The sequence below is a fragment of the Dreissena polymorpha genome, chromosome 5, assembly GCF_020536995.1.
Source record: "Dreissena polymorpha isolate Duluth1 chromosome 5, UMN_Dpol_1.0, whole genome shotgun sequence".
Lineage (NCBI taxonomy): Eukaryota > Metazoa > Mollusca > Bivalvia > Myida > Dreissenidae > Dreissena > Dreissena polymorpha.
In genome coordinates, this window is record NC_068359.1 from 48676170 (window position 1) to 48699890 (window position 23721).

Sequence of the window (23721 nt, forward strand, 5' to 3'; positions counted from 1 at the left end):
CATTTAACACATAAGTGCCCAGGCTAATCTAGGATGACATTTAACACATACGTGCCCAGGCTAATCTAGGATGACATTTAACACATATGTGACCAGGCTAATCTAGGATGACATTTAACACATATGTGCCCAGGCTAATCTAGGATGACATTTAACACATATGTGCCCAGGCTAATCTAGGATGACATTTAACACATATGTGCCCAGGCTAATCTAGGATGACATTTAACACATATGTGCCCAGGCTAATCTAGGATGACATTTAACACATATGTGCCCAGGCTAATCTAGGATGACATTTAACACATGTGTGCCCAGGCTAATCTAGGATGACATTTAACACATATGTGACCAGGCTAATCTAGGATGACATTTAACACATATGTGCCCAGGCTAATCTAGGATGACATTTAACACATATGTGACCAGGCTAATCTAGGATGACATTTAACACATATGTGACCAGGCTAATCTAGGATGACATTTAACACATATGTGCCCAGGCTAATCTAGGATGACATTTAACACATAAGTGCCCAGGCTAATCTAGGATGACATTTAACACATACGTGCCCAGGCTAATCTAGGATGACATTTAACACATATGTGACCAGGCTAATCTAGGATGACATTTAACACATATGTGCCCAGGCTAATCTAGGATGACATTTAACACATATGTGCCCAGGCTAATCTAGGATGACATTTAACACATATGTGCCCAGGCTAATCTAGGATGACATTTAACACATATGTGCCCAGGCTAATCTAGGATGACATTTAACACATATGCAGTAAGCCCTGTTTCCCAGAGAGCAGCTCAAATATTAAACATTATACAACAAACATCTGCTTTTTGTGGTTCATTGATGTGCTTTTTAATCAATGCTTTTGGAATAATCAAGCTGATTAGCGTGTACATTTGTCAAATTGATTGTTTAATTCACATTTCCTATATCTATCAAATCTTGAGATAGTTGTGCAGCGTTTTACGGTGATTGAATATTTTAAGTCCCTCTTTCACAAAGTCCTGTAATAGGCTGTATATGGGTGATTAGGATCAATACTTAAAGAAAGATCTGATACATGTACTAATTTTTTTTCCATACTGTAAAATCATTATTATTTCTAGGACATTACTTTTTGTTTATTTAAGGTGTTGACTTATCCACAAATTGGAATCAAACATGTCTGAAATTTTCTCTCGTGAATTCCTATATAAAAAAATAATTCAGAAATCTAAACATTTGTTGTCCATGAAAAGGTCATTTTCTGAAAAGCCATGAAACTTTATCCTGACCAATATAACTGATTTTAAAGTTACTGTAGTTAGTTTCTTGTTTATTTTAGTTGATTGACTGCTACATGGAGGCTTACCATCATGTGTTTGACAGAGATGAGAAGAGAGCTCTGGCACAGGTACACGGGCAGTTGAGCACCAGTTTATGATTATTGTAGTAGAACATATAAATAAATTGATCCCCGCTTTTGGAAAATTTGGCTAAATGCATTTGCGTTAAGTGCCATCCCAGATAAGCCTCTGCAGTGTGCACGGGCTAATCAAGCCTCTGCAGTGTGCACAGGCTAACCATTGCAGTGTGCACAGGCTAATAATTGCAGTGTGCACAGGCTAATCATTGCAATGTGCACAGGCTAATCATTGCAGTGTGCACAGGCTAACCATTGCAGTGTGCACAGGCTAATCATTGCAGTGTGCACAGGCTAATCATTGCAGTGTGCACAGGCTAATTAAGCCTCTGCAGTGTGCACAGGCTAACCATTGCAGTGTGCACAGGCTAATCATTGCAGTGTGCACAGGCTAACCATTGCAGTGTGCACAGGCTAATCATTGCAGTGTGCACAGGCTAATCATTGCAGTGTGCACAGGCTAATCATTGCAGTGTGCACAGGCTAATCATTGCAGTGTGCACAGGCTTACCATTGCAGTGTGCACAGGCTAATCATTGCAGTGTGCACAGGCTAATCAAGCCTCTGCAGTGTGCACAGGCTAACCATTGCAGTGTGCACAGGCTAATAATAGCAGTGTGCACAGGCTAATCATTGCAGTGTGCTCAGGCTAATCATTGCAGTGTGCACAGGCTAACCATTGCATTGTGCACAGGCTAATCATTGCAGTGTGCACAGGCTAATCAAGCCTCTGCAGTGTGCACAGGCTAATCATTGCAGTGTGCACAGGCTAACCATTGCAGTGTGCACAGGCTAATCATTGCAGTGTGCACAGGCTAACCATTGCAGTGTGCACATGCTAATCATTGCAGTGTGCACAGGCTAACCATTGCAGTGTGCACATGCTAATCATTGCAGTGTGCACAGGCTAATCATTGCAGTGTGCACAGGCTAACCATTGCATTGTGCACAGGCTAATCATTGCAGTGTGCACAGGCTAATCATTGCAGTGTGCACAGGCTAACCATTGCAGTGTGCACAGGCTAACCATTGCATTGTGCACAGGCTAATCATTGCAGTGTGCACAGGCTAACCATTGCAGTGTGCACAGGCTACCCAATGCAGTGTGCACAGGCTAATCATTGCAATGTGCACAGGCTAATCATTGCAGTGTGCACAGGCTAACCATTGCAGTGTGCACATGCTTATCATTGCAGTGTGCACAGGCTAATCATTGCAGTGTGCACAGGCTAACCATTGCATTGTGCACAGGCTAATCATTGCAGTGTGCACAGGCTAACCATTGCAGTGTGCACAGGCTAATCATTGCAGTGTGCACAGGCTAATCATTGCAGTGTGCACAGGCTAACCATTGCAGTGTGCACAGGCTAACCATTGCAGTGTGCATAGGTTAATCATTGCAGTGTGCACAGGCTAATCATTGCAGTGTGCACAGGCTAATCAAGCTTCTGCAGTGTGCACAGGCTAACCATTGCAGTGTGCACATGCTAATCATTGCAGTGTGCACAGGCTAATCATTGCAGTGTGCACAGGCTAATCATTGCAGTGTGCACAGGCTAATCATTGCAGTGTGCACAGGCTAATCATTGCAGTGTGCACAGGCTAACCATTGCAGTGTGCACAGGCTAATCATTGCAGTGTGCACAGGATAACCATTGCAGTGTGCACAGGATAACCATTGCAGTGTGCACAGGCTAATCATCGCAGTGTGCACAGGCTAATCATTGCAGTGTGCACAGGCTAATCAAGCCTCTGCAGTGTGCACAGGCTAACCATTGCAGTGTGCACATGCTAATCATTGCAGTGTGCACAGGCTAATAATTGCAGTGTTCACAGGCTTATCATTGCAGTGTGCACAGGCTTACCATTGCAGTGTGCACAGGCTAATCATTGCAGTGTGCACAGGCTAACCATTGCAGTGTGCACAGTCTAATCAAGCCTCTGCAGTGTGCACAGGCTAACCATGGCAGTGTGCATAGGCTAATCATTGCAGTGTGCACAGGCTAATCATTGCAGTGTGCACAGGCTAATCATTGCAGTGTGCACAGGCTTACCATTGCAGTGTGCACAGGCTAATCATTGCAGTGTGCACAGGCTAATCATTGCAGTGTGCACAGGCTAATCATTGCAGTGTGCACAGGCTAATCATTGCAGTGTGCACAGGCTAACCATTGCAGTGTGCACAGGCTAATCATTGCAGTGTGCACAGGCTAACCATTGCAGTGTGCACAGGCTAACCATTGCAGTGTGCATATGTTAATCATTGCAGTGTGCACAGGCTAATCATTGCAGTGTGCACAGGCTAATCATTGCAGTGTGCACAGGCTAATCAAGCCTCTGCAGTGTGCACATGCTAACCATTGCAGTGTGCACAGGCTAATCATTGCAGTGTGCACAGGCTAATCATTGCAGTGTGCACAGGCTAATCATTGCAGTGTGCACAGGCTAATCATTGCAGTGTGCACAGGCTAATAATAGCAGTGTGCACAGGCTAATCATGGACAAAGCTTTCTGCTTTTATGGAATAGTTTGTTAAAAGAAAGTATTTTCATAGTGGAAATCCAATCAAGGTAAAAAGTGTTGTTAGTGACAGGCTATTCTCAGACAACACTTTACGCACATGCATTTAGCCCAGTTTTCCAGGAACAAGGCTGCAACATGTAACTTGGGCTCTTTTTTGCTGCAGTGTCACCTTTAGTTTGTAAAGATGGTACTTTGAGTTTTTTTCTATCATTATGAAACTTTAGAGAAATATAATTAGCCTCATGTGACAGTTTTTTTAATTATTGATATAATAATAAATTGCATTAGAATGAAAAACTCATTCTTGCAATATTTTTAATGTGTACTACCTCTGTACTGGTACTTTTCTAGTATTTTCCAAATAAGCGAATTTTAAATAATCAGATTTAGACAAACACATTTACACATCAGTTGAATATATTTTGCTTCAAAAATGTCATCCAGTTTTGATATGGATTTTTTAATTGCTCAGTATCAGCCAGCTTAATCATCTCTTTTACAGTTGTAAGCATGTTTTAATGCAATTCCAGGTGATCATCAACCTGATGTACCAGCGACCTCGGTTTGACCTCACAGCGGACTACTTTGTGAAAATCTACAGAGCAGAATGTGTCATCCTTAGACAACATACTAACCTCGTCAAAGGAATTCTTGATAAACAGGTTATGAAACATAATGGAATAAATGGCAACGCTTCAAACTCATGTGAAATGCGTGTCTTAAGTTATTAAACATAAAAACTTTATACTTAAATAATGTATTTGTGTTCCAAACCAACCAAAATTTAATATTTGTAACTCCAATCTCTCAAATTATAAAAAGTTTATAGTCTTTTTTTTCATGTCCACATTTGTTCTAAAAACTCAGAAATAATTTTGTGCACATATTCCTCTGCAAACTCAGGGTTAAGTCAGACTCTCAGCTCTCATTAATTTACATAGAGGATATTTGTTGGATTCGGTGGATTAACGATTTTAATTCACGAGTGATCATAGAAAATAATATTTTTACGAGTGGCTCAGCCATGAGTGAAAATATATATTTTTTATGATCATGAGTGAATTAAAATCGATAATGCACCGAATCCAACAAATTTTCTTTTTATTTTATGCTTTTTTTTCACAGTTTATATACATTGTTAGTATTTAACTAAAGAATTAAGCTTGGATAATGATGTCATTTCGTCAAAAAAATGACATCATTTCACAGTAAACTGTGAAAATTATCGATAATTTTCACTGATAACTTTCACTGTTTGGAACAGTGAAATACTCAGTTTTAATTCACTGATTTTTCTCTATAAACCACCGGAAAGCATAAAATAAAGATAGAGAATATGCAAGAGTATAACCCTTGGTCTATTTAGAACATGTGCTTATTACATAAAGAGGATATGCGAGAGTATAAACCATGGTCTATTTAGAACATGTGCTCACTACAGATAGAGGATATGCAAGAGTATAACCATGGTCTATTTAGAACATGTGCTCACTACAGATAGAGGATATGCAAGAGTATAACCATGGTCTATTTAGAACATGTGCTCACTACAGATAGAGGATATGCAAGAGTATAACCATGGTCAATTTAGAACATGTGCTCACTACAGATAGAGGATATGCAAGAGTATAACCATGGTCTATTTAAAACATGTGCCCATGATAGATAGAGGATATGCAAGAGTATAACCATGGTCTATTTAGAACATGTGCCCATGATAGATAGAGGATATGCAAGAGTATAACCATGGTCTATTTAGAACATGTGCCCATAATAGATAGAGGATATGCAAGAGTATAACCACGGTCTATTAAGAACATGTGCTCCTTACAGATAGAGGATATGCGAGAGTACAACCAGAAGATGTGTCGGGAGGGGGACAAGTATGGCCTACCACACAGGATCATACCCAAGCAGCCCATAGCTGTCAATCATAGCAAGTAGGTCGAGTATAGCTGTCAATCAGAGCAAGTAGGTGGAAGCAAGTAGGTAGAGTCTAGCTGTCAATCAAATCAAGTAGGTGGAGTCTAGCTGTCAATCATAGCAAGTAGGTGGATTCTAGCTGTCAATCATAGCAAGTAGGTGGAGTCTAGCTGTCAATCATAGTAAGTAGGTGTAGTCTAGCTGTCAATCATAGCAAGTTGGTGGAGTCTAGCTGTCAATCATAGCAATTAGGTGTAGTCTAGCTGTCAATCATATCATGTATGATGTAGGTGGAGTCTAGCTGTCAATCATAGCAAGTAGGTTGAGTCTAGCTGTCAATCATATCAAGTAGGTGAGGTCTGTAAAGTCTAAAGATATTTTTACTCACTTTTATGACACAGCTCTAGTCTATTATTTAAATCAGGATATCATTCTCGAAAATATTAAGCAATCCTATTCTACTTTATTCCTGCTATTTAGGTCTGCATTGAAGCATGTGTTTGTCCTGGAGTTTCATCCAAGCCTTGCAATAGCCAGCAGGATTCCACAAGCTATCAAGTTTGCACTCAATGTAAGTGACTGCTTTCTCTGCTGATTTTTAGCTCACCTGAGCACAATGCGCTCATGGTGAGCCTTTGTGATCGAATTTCGTCTGTTGTTCCATGAGTCTCTCAGTTGCAAACCAGGGGGCTCTGCAGTTTTTGCTATAAAGCTTTATTTAAACCTTGATAAGAGTCTAGAAGTCACAATTTTAGTTGTTAAGTTCCTTCTGGTCTCAGGTGAGCGCCTAAGAGCCCATGGTCATCTTGTTTGTTATTGTAATAATTTTCATGATTGTAGTACAGTTGGTGTGACTAGACTGGAAGTTGATGCTTTAGCTGAATTTACATTCAAGAAAAGGTTTATGGTTTCACAAAAGCATTTGTGAATAAGACTTAAATTTAATGTAAATGAAGTAACATTCAAATTGGAAATCACTTCAGATTCAAGATAAATATAAGTATATAGACATAAAAAGAATAGAAGATAATAGATCTGGTACAAATTAAATTATGATTTAATTAGAAAACACTTTTTTTACTGTAAATTCATTTACCCTGGTATATTTGTATGCAATAAATTTCGTGTTTTTTACTACTTTTTAATAGACAGGTAAATTTGTAGATTTCTTATTTTGGAAAAAAAAACGAATTTACGTCTGTCATTTCATGAAGTGCTCTGTGAAAAGGGGGTTTAATGCATAAGCGTAAAGTGTCGTCTCAGATTAGCCTGTGCGGTCCGCACAGGCTAATCTGAGACGACACTTTCTGCCTAAACTGGATTTTGATAAGAAGAGACTTTCTTTAAACAGAAAATATCATTAAAACGGAAAGTGTCGCCCCTGAGTAGCCCGTGTGGACCACACAGGCTTATCTGGGACAACACTTTACCCACATGCATTAAACCCCTTTTTCACAGAGCTTGGCTCTTAGATTTATAAAGAAAAATTATAAGTATAAATCATATGCAAGTTGAATTGTTATCTAATGAATAAAACAAACACATGTTTATGTATTTTACCTATACTTTTCAGGAGTTGGTTCACATGCACAAGCCTGACACCATGCTGGACTCTCTCGTGATGGAGAAAAAGCTGTATGAGATAGCGCTCATAGAGTGGAACAACATGGAGCCTATAGGCTTCTCATTCTCACCACAGATGCAGAAAGATGTAGGGTCTAGTGTACACACTGAGCCTTGCTCTATGAAAATGGGGCTTAATGCATGTACATTAAGTATTATTATACCTCACTTTTATTTACAATGCTAAGCTCCCATAGGCCATTGTGACATAGAAATACTGTCAGACCCAGCGGGAATAAATTTACTGTCCAAAATATACTGTATCCCGCTGCCATAGCAATCACATGCCACCAGCGGGAAAAAATTTACTGACAAAAAATACTGTATCCTGCTGCCTTAGCAATCACGTGCGGAATGTTCGAAAATTATACTGTCCCATTCACGCATGCGCAGTACGCAGTTTTGCGTGTCCGTTGTATTTGGATAATTAAAATATCGATTGCAACTGAAACTGTGCTGTAGAATAGATTAATGCCATTATTTAAGCTTTTACAGGAGTCAAAAAGAAAATCAATTTAGTATAAACGACCAGCTTACCTCAAAGGCAACTTTAATCCAATGCTAATAACAATAAAGTTACAACGTTATACACTTCCAGTGTCTGTTCTTAAGGTGTTATGCATGACAAACACACAGTCCGAAATACGTTTTGGATTCGTTCGATGCTTTAAATAAAAAACCACCACGTCCGTATTGTTGTCCCAAAATGTTTCGTCACAGAAATGACGTCACACAAGTACGTCATAAATTGCGTAATCAATTGATGAAAATAAAATACGGAAAGCTGGTTCTGTAATATATTTTTAAAGAAATAATTGACGACTAAGAAATTTGATGGGATAAATTGATTACTAGGTCGGTGCCGAATAAAGCGAAGTTCATTTTGCTCTGCCCGTAAATCTGAACCACTCAACATATTTATGGTTGTTCATTGCTGGAATTAAATTCAATTATTGAATATTAAAATTGTTCATGGTTCATATAAATTGTTCATGTTTGAATAGTTTATTCGGTATAATAAAATAAATATTACATGTCTGACAGGGTGACAGTAAATTTGTCAACTTTCGGAAAAATACTGTCAACCTTGGCTTCGCCTCGGTTGACAGTATTTCCTCAAGTTGACAAATTTACTGTCAGCCATGTAATATTTATATAATGTCCCATTTTAGGCTAATCAGGGACGCCACTTTCCGCCTATACTGAATTTTGGTTTAGAAGAGACTTTATTTAGACTTACTTAAACAAAAATCATAAAATCGGAAAGTCTTGTCCTTGAGCCAATCTGGAACTCAACTTTATGTCCATGCCCAGTTTTCCCAGAAAATTTCTTACAATGATGATGATACGGGGGGGGAGGTCTCTGTAGTGTACCAGTACAAAACTGCACTTGAGAGCAGAAGCACCTGGGTTCGATATCCTATTTTTTTAAATCTGGTCCTCATTTTCCTCCGTAACTTTGTTAATCTCTTGTTACGCTCAATATCACCGATGCGAAAATTCTATGAATTTATGATATCTTATCAGAACTGTGAAAGACTGAAATGCAGCTAAAATCTTTTTTCAGATAGAAGCTATCACAGACAAAAAAAACTAAAGCAAAGTAATGTTTTTAGAAAGCAATTATTCCCTCCATTATTCTTTTCTCAGTAAAAATACAGAAAATGTCAACATCCTTAATCAAATTTGGAGCAAGAGTCGTATTTATCAAACGATTCATAGAATTAAGAATGAAGGATACACTTAAAACCAAGAAAGGCACTTCTGACTTTTAATATCAACTAATGGTTCTTATGGTAAACAAAAAATGTCCTTAATAGAGAAATCCATAATAAGAGTGGGTAAATGCCTAGTTTGACTCAAAATTAAATTAATTCTTGAATATATCAATTTAGAGAATATTCTTAATTCTAAGTCTTAAGTATAAGAATTGTATTGTTTGGTGAATATGGGCCCAGGGTAAAGCCAGGAACCTTGTGGTGAATATGGGCCCAGGGTGAAGCCGGGAACCTTGTGGTGAATATGGGCCCAGGGTAAAGCCAGGAACCTTGTGGTGAATATGGGCCCAGGGTAAAGCCAGGAACCTTGTGGTGAATATGGGCCCAGGGTAAAGCCGGGAACCTTGTGGTGAATATGGGCCTAGGGTAAAGCCGGGAACCTTGTGGTGAATATGGGCCCAGGATAAAGCTGGGAACCTTGTGGTGAATATGGGCCTAGGGTAAAACCGGGAACCTTGTGGTGAATATAGGGCCCAGGGTAAAGCCAGGAACCTTGTGGTGAATATTGGCCCAGGGTAAAGCCAGGAACCTTGTGGTGAATATGGGCCCAGGGTAAAGTCGGGAACCTTGTGGTGAATATGGGCCCAGGGTAAAGCCAGGAACCTTGTGGTGAATATGGGCCAGGGTAAAGCTGGGAACCTTGTGGTGAATATGTGCCCAGGGTAAAGCTGGAAACCTTGTGGTGAATATGGGCCTAGGGTAAAGCCAGGAACCTTGTGGTGAATATGGGCCCAGGGTAAAGCCTGGAACCTTGTGGTGAATATTGGCCCAGGGTAAAGCTGGGAACCTTGTGGTGAATATGGGCCCAGGGTTAAGCTGGTAACCTTGTGGTGAATATGGGCACAGGGTAAAGCCGGGAAACTTGTAGGGAATATGGGCACAGGGTAAAGCCGGGTACCTTGTAGTGAATATGGGCTCGGGGTAAAGCCGGGAATCTCTATTGTTTAGTGAATATGGGCACAGGGTAAAGCCGGGAACCTTGTAGTGAATATGGGTTCGGGGTAAAGCCGGGAATCTCTATTGTTTAGTGAATATGGGCCCAGGGTAAAGCCGGGAACCTGGTCTATTTCAGTTGTTTTCCGGTGTGTTTGTGGAAGACCCCCTGTTCGTGTGTGAGATAGCGGAGAGGTTTGCTACAGAGGACACCGGTGAAGACCAGCAGGCCGCCCGGGGGCAGGTGAAAACCAAGAACAAGCTAATCATGACCAAGATTGGCAGAGTCATGGAGGTAAAAGATGGGACTGTTGGTTTTAATCGATGTAACTTAGATATATAGATTATTTTTTATATTTTGATTTGAGCCTTTCTCTGGGGAAAAAACAGGCTTAATGAATGTAAAGTGTCATCCTAGATTAATGTTTCAGTCCACACAGGCTTAATGAATGTAAAGTGTCATCCTAGATTAATGTTTCAGTCCACACAGGCTTATCTGGGACAACACTTACTGCCTTAACTGGATTTTTGCTTAACACTGAAGTGTCGTCCCTGATTAGCCTGTGTGAACTACACAGGCCAATCTGTTATGACATTCAACGCACATGCCTTAAATGCCATTTTTGCCTGAGCACGGCTCATATTTAGATTGCAAGGGGTAGTGCTCAGCAAGAAATACAAGGGGTAGTGCTCAGCAAGAAATACAAAATAGTTTTGTTTCAAGTTCTGATATGTTCTGGTATAAGTATGCAGAGTTCAGAGTTCAGAATTAAGATAACCAGGGGTAGTGCTCAGCAAGAAATACAAAATAGTCTTGTTTCAAGTTCTGATATGTTCTGGTATAATTAAGTATGCAGAGTTCAGATTTCAGAATTAAGATAACCAGGGGTAGTGCTCAGCAAGAAATACAAAATAGTATTGTTTCAAGTTCTGATATGTTCTGGTATAAGTATGAAGAGTTCAGAGTTCAGAATTAAGATAACCAGGGGTAGTGCTCAGCAAGAAATACAAAATAGTCTTGTTTCAAGTTCTGATATGTTCTGGTATAAGTATGCAGAGTTCAGAGTTCAGAATTAAGATAACCAGGGGTAGTGCTCAGCAAGATATACAAAATAGTCTTGTTTCAAGTTCTGATATGTTCTGGTATAAGTATGCAGAGTTCAGAGTTCAGAATTAAGATAACCAGGGGTAGTGTTCAGCAAGATATACAAAATGGTCATGTAGCAAGGTATGATATGTTCCAGTATTAGTATGCAGAGTTCAGAGTTCAGAATTTCGATTTCAAGGTGTAGTGTTCAGCTGGAGATACAAAATGGTCATGTAGCAAGGTCTGATATGTTCTGGTATTAGTATGCAGAGTTCTGCAGGGCCTGTATTCACCAACCGATTCTTAGACATAAGAATAACGAATAGACTTAGAACAAGAAAAGTATGCTCAGCGTTTAGAGTCTTTACAGTCTACCACTGGTGATTTTACCATAAACAAAGCAGTCTTCATGAAGCAATATGTAGATAGAGGTGATTAATGCTAAGTGTGACTCAGAAATAAAGCAGCTCTTGAATATCCAATTTAAAGAATATTCTTTCTGAAGTCTAAGAATTGGTTGATGAATACAGGCCCAGAAAGAATTTAATCATAATGACCAAGCAAGAGGTCTTCATTGTTGTTTTTATCAGTTGACAGACTGAATAGTACATAAAACCATAAGAATAATCAAGAACCCTGTCTTGGGACAGCTCTTCATTTTAAATAAAATTCAAATGAGCCTTCCTCTGTGAAAACAAGGTTTAATGCATAGCATAGTTTAGTGTCATTCCAGATAAGCCTGTGCAGTCCATACAGGCTAATCAGAGATGAAACTTTCCGCATTAACTGGATTTTGCTAGAAAGAGACTTCCTTTAAATAAAAATTACAATAAAAGCTGAAACTTTTGTCCCTGATTAGCCTGTTCAGACTGTCAAGGCTTAGTTGTGTCCCTGATTAGCCTGTTCAGACTGTCAAGGCTTAGTTTTGTCCCTGATTAGCCTGTTCAGATTGTCAAGGCTTAGTTTTGTCCCTGATTAGCCTGTTCAGACTGTCAAGGCTTAGTTTTGTCCCTGATTAGCCTGTTCAGACTGTCAAGGCTTCGTTTTGTCCCTGATTAGCCTGTTCAGACTGTCAATGCTTAGTTTTGTCCCTGATTAGCCTGTTCAGACTGTCAAGGCTTAGTTTTGTCCCTGATTAGCCTGTCCAGACTGTCAAGGCTTAGTTTTGTCCCTGATTAGCCTGTTCAGACTGTCAAGTTTTGTCCCTGATTAGCCTGTTCAGACTGTCAAGTTTTGTCCCTGATTAGCCTGTTCAGACTGTCAAGGCAGGTTTTGTCCCTGATTAGCCTGTTCAGACTGTCAAAATACAATAAAAGCTGAAAGTTTTGTCCCTGATTAGCCTGTTCAGACTGTCAAGGCTTATCTGGGACAGCTTTTTGAGCACATGCATTAAGCCCCTTTTTCCCAGATCGAGGTTGAAATGAAATTCATAGAAGTCTGTCACTTGACCTGAATATTGACTGTTTCAGGCTATCCATTTACGGAACAGATTGATCGATGCAGCCTGGGAGACAGAGATCTTGGCAAAGGTGCAGTAACACTATATTTGATACAATAATTTATCTAATAGTTATAGTCTATAAGCAGATTTTATTTAGTGATAAATTATATATTCCTGGTTATAAATATGTTTTTAAAATTGATTTCTCACTTTTATCAGAAAAATAAGTTCTACATTTGAAGCGGGCAAAAAAAACCTACACTGTTTCATTGCATTGGTGGTTAAAGAATTGAATGACAATTTGCTTTCTCAAAACTTTCCCGCTGTTGTTCTCTGATAACTGCTATTTACTAGTCTCTATAAAATGACTACTCACTGTTATTCTCACATTTAGTGGCAGTTTTCCCAAACTGCTGAAATGTCCTCTTACTTCACTGAAATACTGCCCAAATGTATGGTTCACCCTCAGTTATTAGCACGTTTAAGGCCTGTTCAAGTTTACCCAGATTTCTGACTTACCCCCTTTGTAATTCACAGATGCACTACTAATTATTCCTGAATTTAGGATTCATATATTTACCAAATACCTCACTTTCTTTCTGTTCTATTGTTCACAGATATACCAACAGTTAAGCATTCTCAAAATACCTCAATTTTTGCTGTTCTTTTGTTCACAGATTTACCAACAGTTAAACATTCCCAAAATACCTCACTTTCTTGCTGTTCTATTGTTCACAGATTTACCAACAGTTAAACATTCTCCAAATACCTCACTTTCTTGCTGTTCTATTGTTCACAGATTTACCAACAGTTAAACATTCCCAAAATACCTCACTTTCTTGCTGTTCTATTGTTCACAGATTTACCAACAGTTAAACATTCTCCAAATAGCTCACTTTCTTGATGTTCTATTGTTCACAGATTTACCAACAGTTTAACATTCTCCAAATAGCTCACTTTATTGACGCAATGTTCACAGTTTTACCAACAGTTAAACATTCCCAAAATACCTCACTTTCTTGCTGTTCTATTGTTCACAGATTTACCAACAGTTAAACATTCTCCAAATACCTGTTCACAGATTTACCGCCAGCAGGCTCAGGACATGGGTTTTGATGAGTTTCACATGTACATGAGGTTTGTGCAGATGGAGTTTGCAGGCTTCAAGGAGGACGCGGGTAAACCCCCTCCCACCTTCATAACTACAGTGCTCGAGGACGAGTCTCTTGTGGATAGGTAACCATGGAAATAGTTTAGACTTCTTAGTTTAGCTTAATTGCATCGAAAGCAAGCCTTATTTTTATTTAAACACTATCAAGTTTTCTTTGTAGAACCAGTACTTGTGTTTCTGCTACAGTGCTTGATGCCGATTTTGTGTTGGATAGGTAGGGAGAAATAGTTTAAACGTATTTGAGCCTCAATCTGGGAAAATGAGGCTTAAGTCATGTGCAGAATGCACAGGCTTATCAGGGACTGCACTTTCTGATTTTATATTTAAAGGAAGTATCTTCTTAGCTAATACCCAATGTCTTGTTCTGAGAAATCTAGGCTTAATTCATGTGCGTGAAGTGTCGTCCCAGATTAGCCTGTGCAGTCTGCAAAGGCTAATCAGGGACGACACTTTCCGCCTAAACTTGATTTTCGGTGAGGAGGGACTTTCTTGAAACTAAAAATACCATAAAAGCGGAAAGTATTGTCCCTGATTAGCCTTTGCGGACTGCACAGGCTAATCTGGGACGACACTTCACGCACATGACTTAAGCCCAGTTTTCTCAGAACATGACACATATATGGAAAGTGTCATCCCTAATTAGCATGTTCAGACTGCACAGGTTTATCTGGGACGGCAATTAATATGCAAATGCATTAAGCCCTGTTTTCCAAGAGCCAGGCCCATTAATTTTTGCTTAATTGCATTGGTGTCTTTTGGGAGGATCTAAAGAACACTCCTATAGTTGGGATGGAACCCTGACCTCCCCGTTGCTAGGAGGACACCATATTCACTAAGCCACGGCAACCTTATGGTCGAAATAGCTGGGACTTGCCTTCAAATGCATTCGTCATCACATAAAGGGTGCCGTGGGATGATAAACATTTGTTGAGTTTAATCACAGAGCAACATATACAATGTATACAGTGACAGGCTAATCTGGGTTGTCACTTTACCCACATACATATAGCCCGGACCTTGCCACTCCAAGTAACTACATGTATATTGTTAGAGGGTTTCAGTCAAGGGTTGTCACTTTACCCACATACATATAGCCCGGACCTTGCCACTCCAAGTAACTACATGTATATTGTTAGAGGGTTTCAGTCAAGGGTTGTCACTTTACCCACATACATATAGCCCGGACCTTGCCACACCAAGAAACTACATGTATATTGTTAGAGGGTTTCAGTCAATTAATGGTGCCACATAATGAATTTTATAATACTCATTGCTTTTGTTTAATATTTGTTGGCACACTTTTAACGAGAGCGCCGATGGCGCTGAAAGCATAGTTGCAAGATACAGGGAAGATGCTGCTGAAGTAAATGTTTAGGTCAAAATATACTAAATAGTTTCCTTATATGTTTCGATGTAAAAGCGACAACTTTGAGCGAAAATAAATACAACATTTTGCACAAAGAGACCCCCATAACCATACCTTTTCTTGACGGGCATTCTTAGCTGAATCGATTTAAGCAATAAAAAAGATTTGTCATGTTCAAACCAAAAACAAATTCGACTCAAATCAAAATCGACTGTTTTTGCGCCTTTTTCGGCCGTTTTCTAGTGGATTGTAACCTTTTGCAGTGCCATTTTTTACTTTAATCTCCAACTTTATCCTATTTCAGGGATTAAGTAGTGAACACCTATGCTTCCCCTATCAATATCTCCAAACGATAAAACCAGAACAAAGTGTACAACATGCCTTCGAGGAAAATATGATGATTTGTTTAGAAAGTACAGCCCTTCATGACTCGATTATTTAGTATATTGTAGCCTTAACGATTGCTGACATCACGAGTCGCCCCCCTTGTTAACAAAATGCTCTATTTTTAGAAACGGGAATTCCAAATAGTGACGAATGTGAATGGTTACAAAATGACATAACTATGAAAATAAATACGTAGAATTACATTATTTCACGCATACCATTATGCAACCATCCGTTTTCTTTTCCGACTTGATACATTTACAGCTTTCCATTTAATATTTTACAGACACATCACTCGTCCAGAATTCACGCGAATCCATTAAATCCGATGCCACATTTAAACCGTTAACTCTACTCGTAACGTAAATTTCTGGCTCAAAGTAAAACATTTTAACTTCAATTAACACATCTCTTACTTTTAAACTCTACTTCATCAAATCCATAGAAAGGCACGTCAGAATCCATGTCATAAATCAGAAAACATTCATCGTACTCCGCCATTTTTTACACATTTTCAAAGAATAAAAGTGCTTTATGCCCCACTTCCTGCTGAGAATATGTTTTAATTTCTATTTATAATTAACCGATGAAATGTTCCATATACTTTAACCAGGGCCTTATTAATTCAGTTATGTAAACATTTGACCTCTCACAGAACAGTAAACGAAGGAAATAGAAATTGGGATCCCATATAGATCTAAATTAGGTGTGAGGTCACTATCAACAAGAACAGAATTGTTTGACGAACGAAATTTGTTCTAGGTTATAAGAAGATTTTTTGACATAAAACGGTCTTAGAAAAATTCACTAAAAACGGTGTCAGTAATATTCTTGGAAGAAAACGTTAGAAAAACGTTTCCCCCCAAAAAATTGTAAGAATTACCATATGCTAAATTAAATAGATATTTCGTCTGATTTTTGATCAGGTAAGGCTTCAGAAAGGTTAACCGACCGATGTGGATTTTCAAAATGTGGTATATACCTTAAGCATAGGTGCAAGCACCTATGCTAAAAATAATTTACATAAAATACCAGTCACAATTTTTGCAGGGTTTTAATGTCAAATACCCGTTGCTGTTTTTTCCTTTTAGACTGTAGATTTTAAAGTATTTGTTATTGGCCTAAATCTTTTTGTTACTTTTCCTTTAATATCAGATTGACTAGTCTGACCTGTTGAGGACTTTTCACAATGTTGGCTTTAACCTTATTGTACTAAACCCATGTAAATATTCATGATTAATGATTCTAGTCAGATAATTTTATTATATTTAAATGCTATAAAATAACTATGCTGTTTGAAAATCTGTATCTACAGACATCTATGCTTGAGTAGGTTCAATTTTAGCAGTTTGCTCGGTTGATTGTTTTATTTGTCTAATTATCTAAATAATTAATTGACTGACTGGTTTGATAAATAATCAATTTCGTTATCCAATGTGGTGCTGCCATGTATTGCTCATTTTGTCATGTTAAACAGTTTTAACTTTTATTTTTAATAATATGTCTTACGTTAGGTAGTTGTATACTATATGTGCTATTGTGTTATCATGTTAATGTTGAGTTTATAAGTCGGTTTTAAAAGCTCTTCAGAGCTTGTGTTTATATACCCGACTTTATAAATAAATATTACTTGACTTTAACTTGACATGCAGTATTATTCGTCACTTTCTATTTGGTATTAGATTGACATGTCAGCTCTGTGCTCAGAAATGAGCCTTGCTTTGGGAAAATGGGGCTTAATGTATTTGTGAAAAGTGTCATCTAATATTAGCCTGTGCAGTCTGATAATTGCTTAATGCATGTGTGAAAAGTGTCATCTAATATTAGCATGTGCAGTCTGATAATTGCTTAATGCATGTGTGAAAAGTGTCATCTAATATTAGCCTGTGCAGTCTGATAATTGCTTAATGCATGTGTGAAAAGTGTCATCTAATATTAGCATGTGCAGTCTGATAATTGCTTAATGCATGTGTGAAAAGTGTCATCTAATATTTGCCTGTGCAGTTTGATAATTGCTTAATGCATGTGTGAAAAGTGTCATCTAATATTAGCATGTGCAGTCTGATAATTGCTTAATGCATTTGTGAAAAGTGTCATCTAATATTAGCCTGTGCAGTCTGATAATTGCTTAATGCATGTGTGAACAGTGTCATCTAATATTAGCCTGTGTAGTCTGATAATTGCTTAATGCATGTGTGAACAGTGTCATTTAATATTAGCCTGTGCAGTTTGATAATTGCTTAATGTATTTGTGAAAAGTGTCATCTAATATTAGCCTGTGCAGTTTGACAATTGCTTAATGTATTTGTGAAAAGTGTCATCTAATATTAGCCTGTGCAGTCTCATAATTGCTAAATGCATGTGTGAAAAGTGTCATCTAATATTAGCCCGTGCAGTTTGATAATTGCTTAATGCATGTGTGAAAAGTTTCATCTAATATTAGCCTGTGCAGTTTGATAATTGCTTAATGCATGTGTGAAAAGTGTCATCTAATATTAGCCTGTGCAGTCTGATAATTGCTTAATGCATGTGTGAAAAGTGTCATCTAATATTAGCATGTGCAGTCTCATAATTGCTTAATGCATGTGTGAAAAGTGTCATCTAATATTAGCCTGTGCAGTTTGATAATTGCTTAATGCATGTGTGAAAAGTGTCATATAATATTAGCCTGTGCAGTTTGATAATTGCTTAATGCATGTGTGAAAAGTGTCATCTAATATTAGCCTGTGCAGTTTGATAATTGCTTAATGCATGTGTGAAAAGTGTCATCTAATATTAGCCTGTGCAGTTTGATAATTGCTTAATGCATGTGTGAAAAGTGTCATCTAATATTAGCCTGTGCAGTTTGATAATTGCTTAATGCATGTGTGAAAAGTGTCATCTAATATTAGCCTGTGCAGTTTGATAATTCCTTAATGCATGTGTGAAAAGTGTCATCTAATATTAGCCTGTGCAGTCTGATAATTGCTTAATGCATGTGTGAAAAGTGTCATCTCATATTAGCCTGTGCAGTCTGATAATTGCTTAATGCATGTGTGAAAAGTGTCATCTAATATTAGCCTGTGCAGTTTGATAATTGCTTAATGCATGTGTGAAAAGTGTCATCTAATATTAGCCTGTGCAGTTTGATAATTGCTTAATGCATGTGTGAAAAGTGTCATCTAATATTAGCCTGTGCAGTTTGATAATTGCTTAATGCATGTGTGAAAAGTGTCATCTAATATTAGCCTGTGCAGTTTGATAATTGCTTAATGCATGTGTGAAAAGTTTCATCTAATATTAGCCTGTGCAGTTTGATAATTGCTTAATGCATGTGTGAAAAGTGTTACTAATATTAGCATGTGCAGTCTCATAATTGCTTAATGCATGTGTGAAAAGTGTCATCTAATATTAGCCTGTGCAGTCTGATAATTGCTTAATGCATGTGTGAAAAGTGTCATCTAATATTAGCATGTGCAGTCTCATAATTGCTTAATGCATGTGTGAAAAGTGTCATCTAATATTAGCCTGTGCAGTCTGATAATTGCTTAATGCATGTGTGAAAAGTGTCATCTAATATTAGCCTGTGCAGTTTGATAATTGCTTAATGCATGTGTGAAAAATGTCATCTAATATTAGCCTGTGCAGTCTGATAATTGCTTAATGCATGTGTGAAAAGTGCCATCTATTATTAGCCTGTGCAGTCTGATAATTGCTTAATGCATGTGTGAAAAATGTCATCTAATATTAGCCTGTGCAGTTTGATAATTGCTTAATGCATGTGTGAAAAGTGTCATCTAATATTAGCCTGTGCAGTTTGATAATTGCTTAATGCATGTGTGAAAAGTGTCATCTAATATTAGCCTGTGCAGTTTGATAATTGCTTAATGCATGTGTGAAAAGTGTCATCTAATATTAGCCTGTGCAGTCTGATAATTGCTTAATGCATGTGTGAAAAGTGTCATCTCATATTAGCCTGTGCAGTCTGATAATTGCTTAATGCATGTGTGAAAAGTGTCATCTAATATTAGCCTGTGCAGTTTGATAATTGCTTAATGCATGTGTGAAAAGTGTCATCTAATATTAGCCTGTTCAGTTTGATAATTGCTTAATGCATGTGTGAAAAGTGTCATCTAATATTAGCCTGTGCAGTTTGATAATTGCTAAATGCATGTGTGAAAAGTGTCATCTAATATTAGCCTGTGCAGTTTGATAATTGCTTAATGCATGTGTGAAAAGTTTCATCTAATAGCCTGTGCAGTTTGATAATTGCTTAATGCATGTGTGAAAAGTGTTACTAATATTAGCATGTGCAGTCTCATAATTGCTTAATGCATGTGTGAAAAGTGTCATCTAATATTAGCCTGTGCAGTCTGATAATTGCTTAATGCATGTGTGAAAAATGTCATCTAATATTAGCCTGTGGAGTTTGATAATTGCTTAATGCATGTGTGAAAAATGTCATCTAATATTAGCCTGTGCAGTCTGATAATTGCTTAATGCATGTGTGAAAAGTCTCATCTAATATTAGCCTGTGCAGTCTGATAATTGCCATTTTTCTGGAGGGTTTAGTTTAAAGGAGGAAAATCCAACCTAGACAAAAAGTGCCATCCCTGAGAAGCCTTTTCGGACAGCGCAGGCTAATCTTGGACAACACTTAATGCACAGACTGATCAGGGATGACACTTTCCGCCTAGACTTGTTTTTTGTTAAGAAACGACTTCCTTTAAACAAAATCTTCCGTACAAGTCTTAAGTGTCGTCCCTGATTAGCCTTTGCGGACTGCACAGGCTAATCTTGTACAATACTTAATTCACAGGCATTAAGCCCGATATTCCCAGAGGACTGCTCTAATATTTTCTCAACGTGTCTCTGCAGGTACACGCCTGGTTTCCTCTACCTGGCCATACACGAGCTTGATGAGGCCCACCTGGGCAGATTCAGCTTTCGAAGCAGAGACGGAATCATGGAGGTGGGAACACTGTCCTCACATGCAGCCTAAACTTTTAAACTTTTAATTTTAGTTTTACGTTATTTATTTGAGCCCCATAGCATAGAAAGCTTCTATGTTCCTGAGGGAACAAAAATTAATCATCAACCAAAAACCAGCACAATGTCTTTTTATTTAATGCTTTTCCACCGTTCTTTTGATTTGAAAGGAAAGAAGCTGGATAATATTGCTGATAATTTTTAACTGTAACTGTTAACTGTTTAAAACACAGAATTATCAAATTTTTACTGTAACTGTGAATTTTTTTAATGTTTTTTTCCACAATAAATAGACAATTATACAATTTATAATTAATATACTCCTGAGTTCTTTCCTATCTCAGATCCTGAAGCCAGGTGGTCTGGAGACCCTACAGGTGGTTCTGAAGACGCAGGTGGTGCACAAGAACGCGGTCACCTGCGCAGTACAGCAGGCACACGCCTGTCAGCCTGTGAAGGAGGTTGAGTTCAACAAGGGGTAGGTCTTCCTTTTCATAAGAACCTCGTTCTTGGAAAATAGTGCTAAATGCATGTGCGTAAAGTGTTGTCCAAGAATAACCTGTGCAGTCTGCACAGGCTTATCAGGGACGATACTTTCGGTGTTTATGGAATTTTTTGTTCAAAGGAAGTCTCTTCTAAAGGAAAGTGCAGTCTAGGTTGAAAGTGTTGTCCCTGTTGTCCCTGATTAGCCTGTGCATACTGCACAGGCTAGTGTGGGATGACATTTAACCCACTTTAGGCCAGTTTTCTGAGAACGAGGCTCAAGTATGGCTCAACTTTTAGATATAGATTTATAAACAAAACAAGTGAAAAAGCAATGAGGATGATGTTCACTTGATAATTTTGCTTACCCCTGCTACTCCTTTTAGTTTGTCAACATATTTGATTATTATACCTCACTTTTATTCACAATGCTAAACTCCCATAGGCCATCGTGATATTGAAATACTGTCAGACCCAGCGGGAAAAATTTACTGTCCAAAAAATACTGTCGCCCGCTACCTTAGCAATCACGTGTGGAATGGTAAAAAATTATACTGTCCCATTCGCGCATGCGCAGTACACAGTTTTGCATTTCCGTTTTATTTGGAAATTAAAATATCGATTGCAGCTGAAACTGTGCTGTAGAATAGATTTATGCCATTATTTAAGTTTTGACAGGAGTCATAAAAAAATCAAATTAGTATAAAAGACACGCTTACCTCAATGGCAACTTTAATCCAATGCTAATTACAATAAAGTTACGATATACACTTCCAGTGTCTGTTCTTAAGGTGTTATGCATGACAAACACACAATCCGAGATACGTTTTGGATTCGTTTGGTGCTTTAAACAAATATTTTACTGTTAAAAACCACCATGTCCGTATTGTTGTCCCAAAATATTTCGTCACCGAAATGACGTCACACGAGTACGTCATAAATTGCGTAATCAAGTGATGAAAATAAATTACTGAAAGCTGGTTCGGTAATATATTTTTAAAGAAATAATGAACGACTAACAAAATTGATGGGATACATCGATTACTAGGTCCGTTCCGAATAAAGCGAAGTTCCTTTTGCTCGGCCCGAAAATCTGAACCACTCAACATATTAATGGTTGTTCATTGCTGAAATTAAATTCAATTATTGAATATTAAAATTGTTCAAGGTTCATATAAATTGTTCATGTTTGAATAGTTTGTTCAGTATAATAAAATAAATATTACATGTCTGACAGGGTGACAGTAAATTTGTCAACTTTCGGAAAAATAATGTCAACCTTGTCTTTGCCTTGGTTGGCAGTTTTTCCTCAAGTTGACAAATTTACTGTCACCCTGTCAGACATGTAATATTTATATAATATCTTTTCAAATGTAATATTTTTGTGCAAGTACTCCATGACACTTGAATATACTAAGATTTATAAAAGCTATACATAACATGGTAATCAATTATTTCTGATAAAACAAAAACCAACAAATACAATTTATAAATAATTTATCAAAGCAATTCATTAATTGAAGGGAACCAGAAATGGAACCAAGGTATTAACCCCAATGCATGTATTGGCCTTGCATGAAAATGGGTCTTAGTACATTTACCTAAAGTGTCATCTAAGATTAGCCATTTAAGTCTGCATAGGCTTATCAGTGTTGACACTTTCCTCTTTCATGGACTTTTTGTTAAAAAGAAGTCTTTTTAAAGCGAAAATCCTGTTTCTGGCGGACAGTGTTGTCCCTGATTTGCCTGTGCGGACTGCCTAGGATAATTTGGGACAGCGAAGCTTATGCACATGCATTAAGACCAGTTTTTCCAGAACTAGGGTCAAGTAATCATGAATTCTTTCAAATATAAAAAACAAAAACAAATTGAAATGAATATTTTAATCAATCAATCTAGGCAAGTCAGCAATTGATAATATCTTACTGATGATAAAAACATCAATAATGGAACCAAGGAAGGAGCCCCAGTATCAAGGGATAACCAGTATCCAACTACTTAGTGTCAACATATCAATTTAACTCTTTCCCTCTCATAAGCAAAGTGCAAATAGCTATGTGCATACAGCATAAAACCAGGACAGCCTGCGAGTACCTCGCAGTCTGTTCATGTTTAATACTGTTTGCTGCTCATCAGTATCTAAGGGTTGGCAATAAAACCCTAAAAACTGTATGTAGTTTAAAGGTTGTTCATTAATAAATGTAACTTTCTAAGGGATTACAAGTGCGTCAAAATACGTATGTAAGGGGTAAAGGGTTAAAACTTGACTGCATTGAAAGCCTAATGCTTATTGAAATGCTCTGAAGTCCATATCCTACTATTTGCAGGGGCAGACTGAGTCCTACTGAGACAAAGTCCGAGAAGTCCTCCCTCACCCAGCTGACCGGAATGTCCAGCAGTACAGCCGGTACCGCCCTCACAGCCAAGATGGCCGAGGCCGGAGGGAACCGGAAACGGTCACCCGAGGCATTCATGTCCATACAACTAGAGAAGGTAGCTAGTTTGGCTTGTTGGAGCTTTGTCGGTTATCCTTAAGTTAGATAGCAATTAGGTTTGTTAGTCCCCTACTGATGAAACCGGAGGGGACTTATGCTTTGTGCTCTGTGTGTC

At 38.1% G+C, this 23721-nt stretch overlaps 1 protein-coding gene across 1 annotated transcript in view; it reads left to right on the plus strand.

Annotated features, from left to right (window-relative positions):
* The window catches only part of LOC127881807 (uncharacterized), a 116795-nt gene that overhangs the window by 40146 nt on the left and 52928 nt on the right, over positions 1–23721 (plus strand). Inside the window, exons 19-29 of the mRNA XM_052429940.1 lie at positions 1351–1419; positions 4482–4613; positions 5785–5891; positions 6355–6445; positions 7448–7585; positions 10348–10503; positions 12765–12824; positions 13818–13972; positions 20518–20611; positions 20973–21106; positions 23439–23604. Of these exons, the coding sequence (XP_052285900.1) occupies positions 1351–1419; positions 4482–4613; positions 5785–5891; positions 6355–6445; positions 7448–7585; positions 10348–10503; positions 12765–12824; positions 13818–13972; positions 20518–20611; positions 20973–21106; positions 23439–23604 (1302 nt within the window). The remainder of the gene's footprint in view (positions 1–1350; positions 1420–4481; positions 4614–5784; positions 5892–6354; positions 6446–7447; positions 7586–10347; positions 10504–12764; positions 12825–13817; positions 13973–20517; positions 20612–20972; positions 21107–23438; positions 23605–23721) is intronic.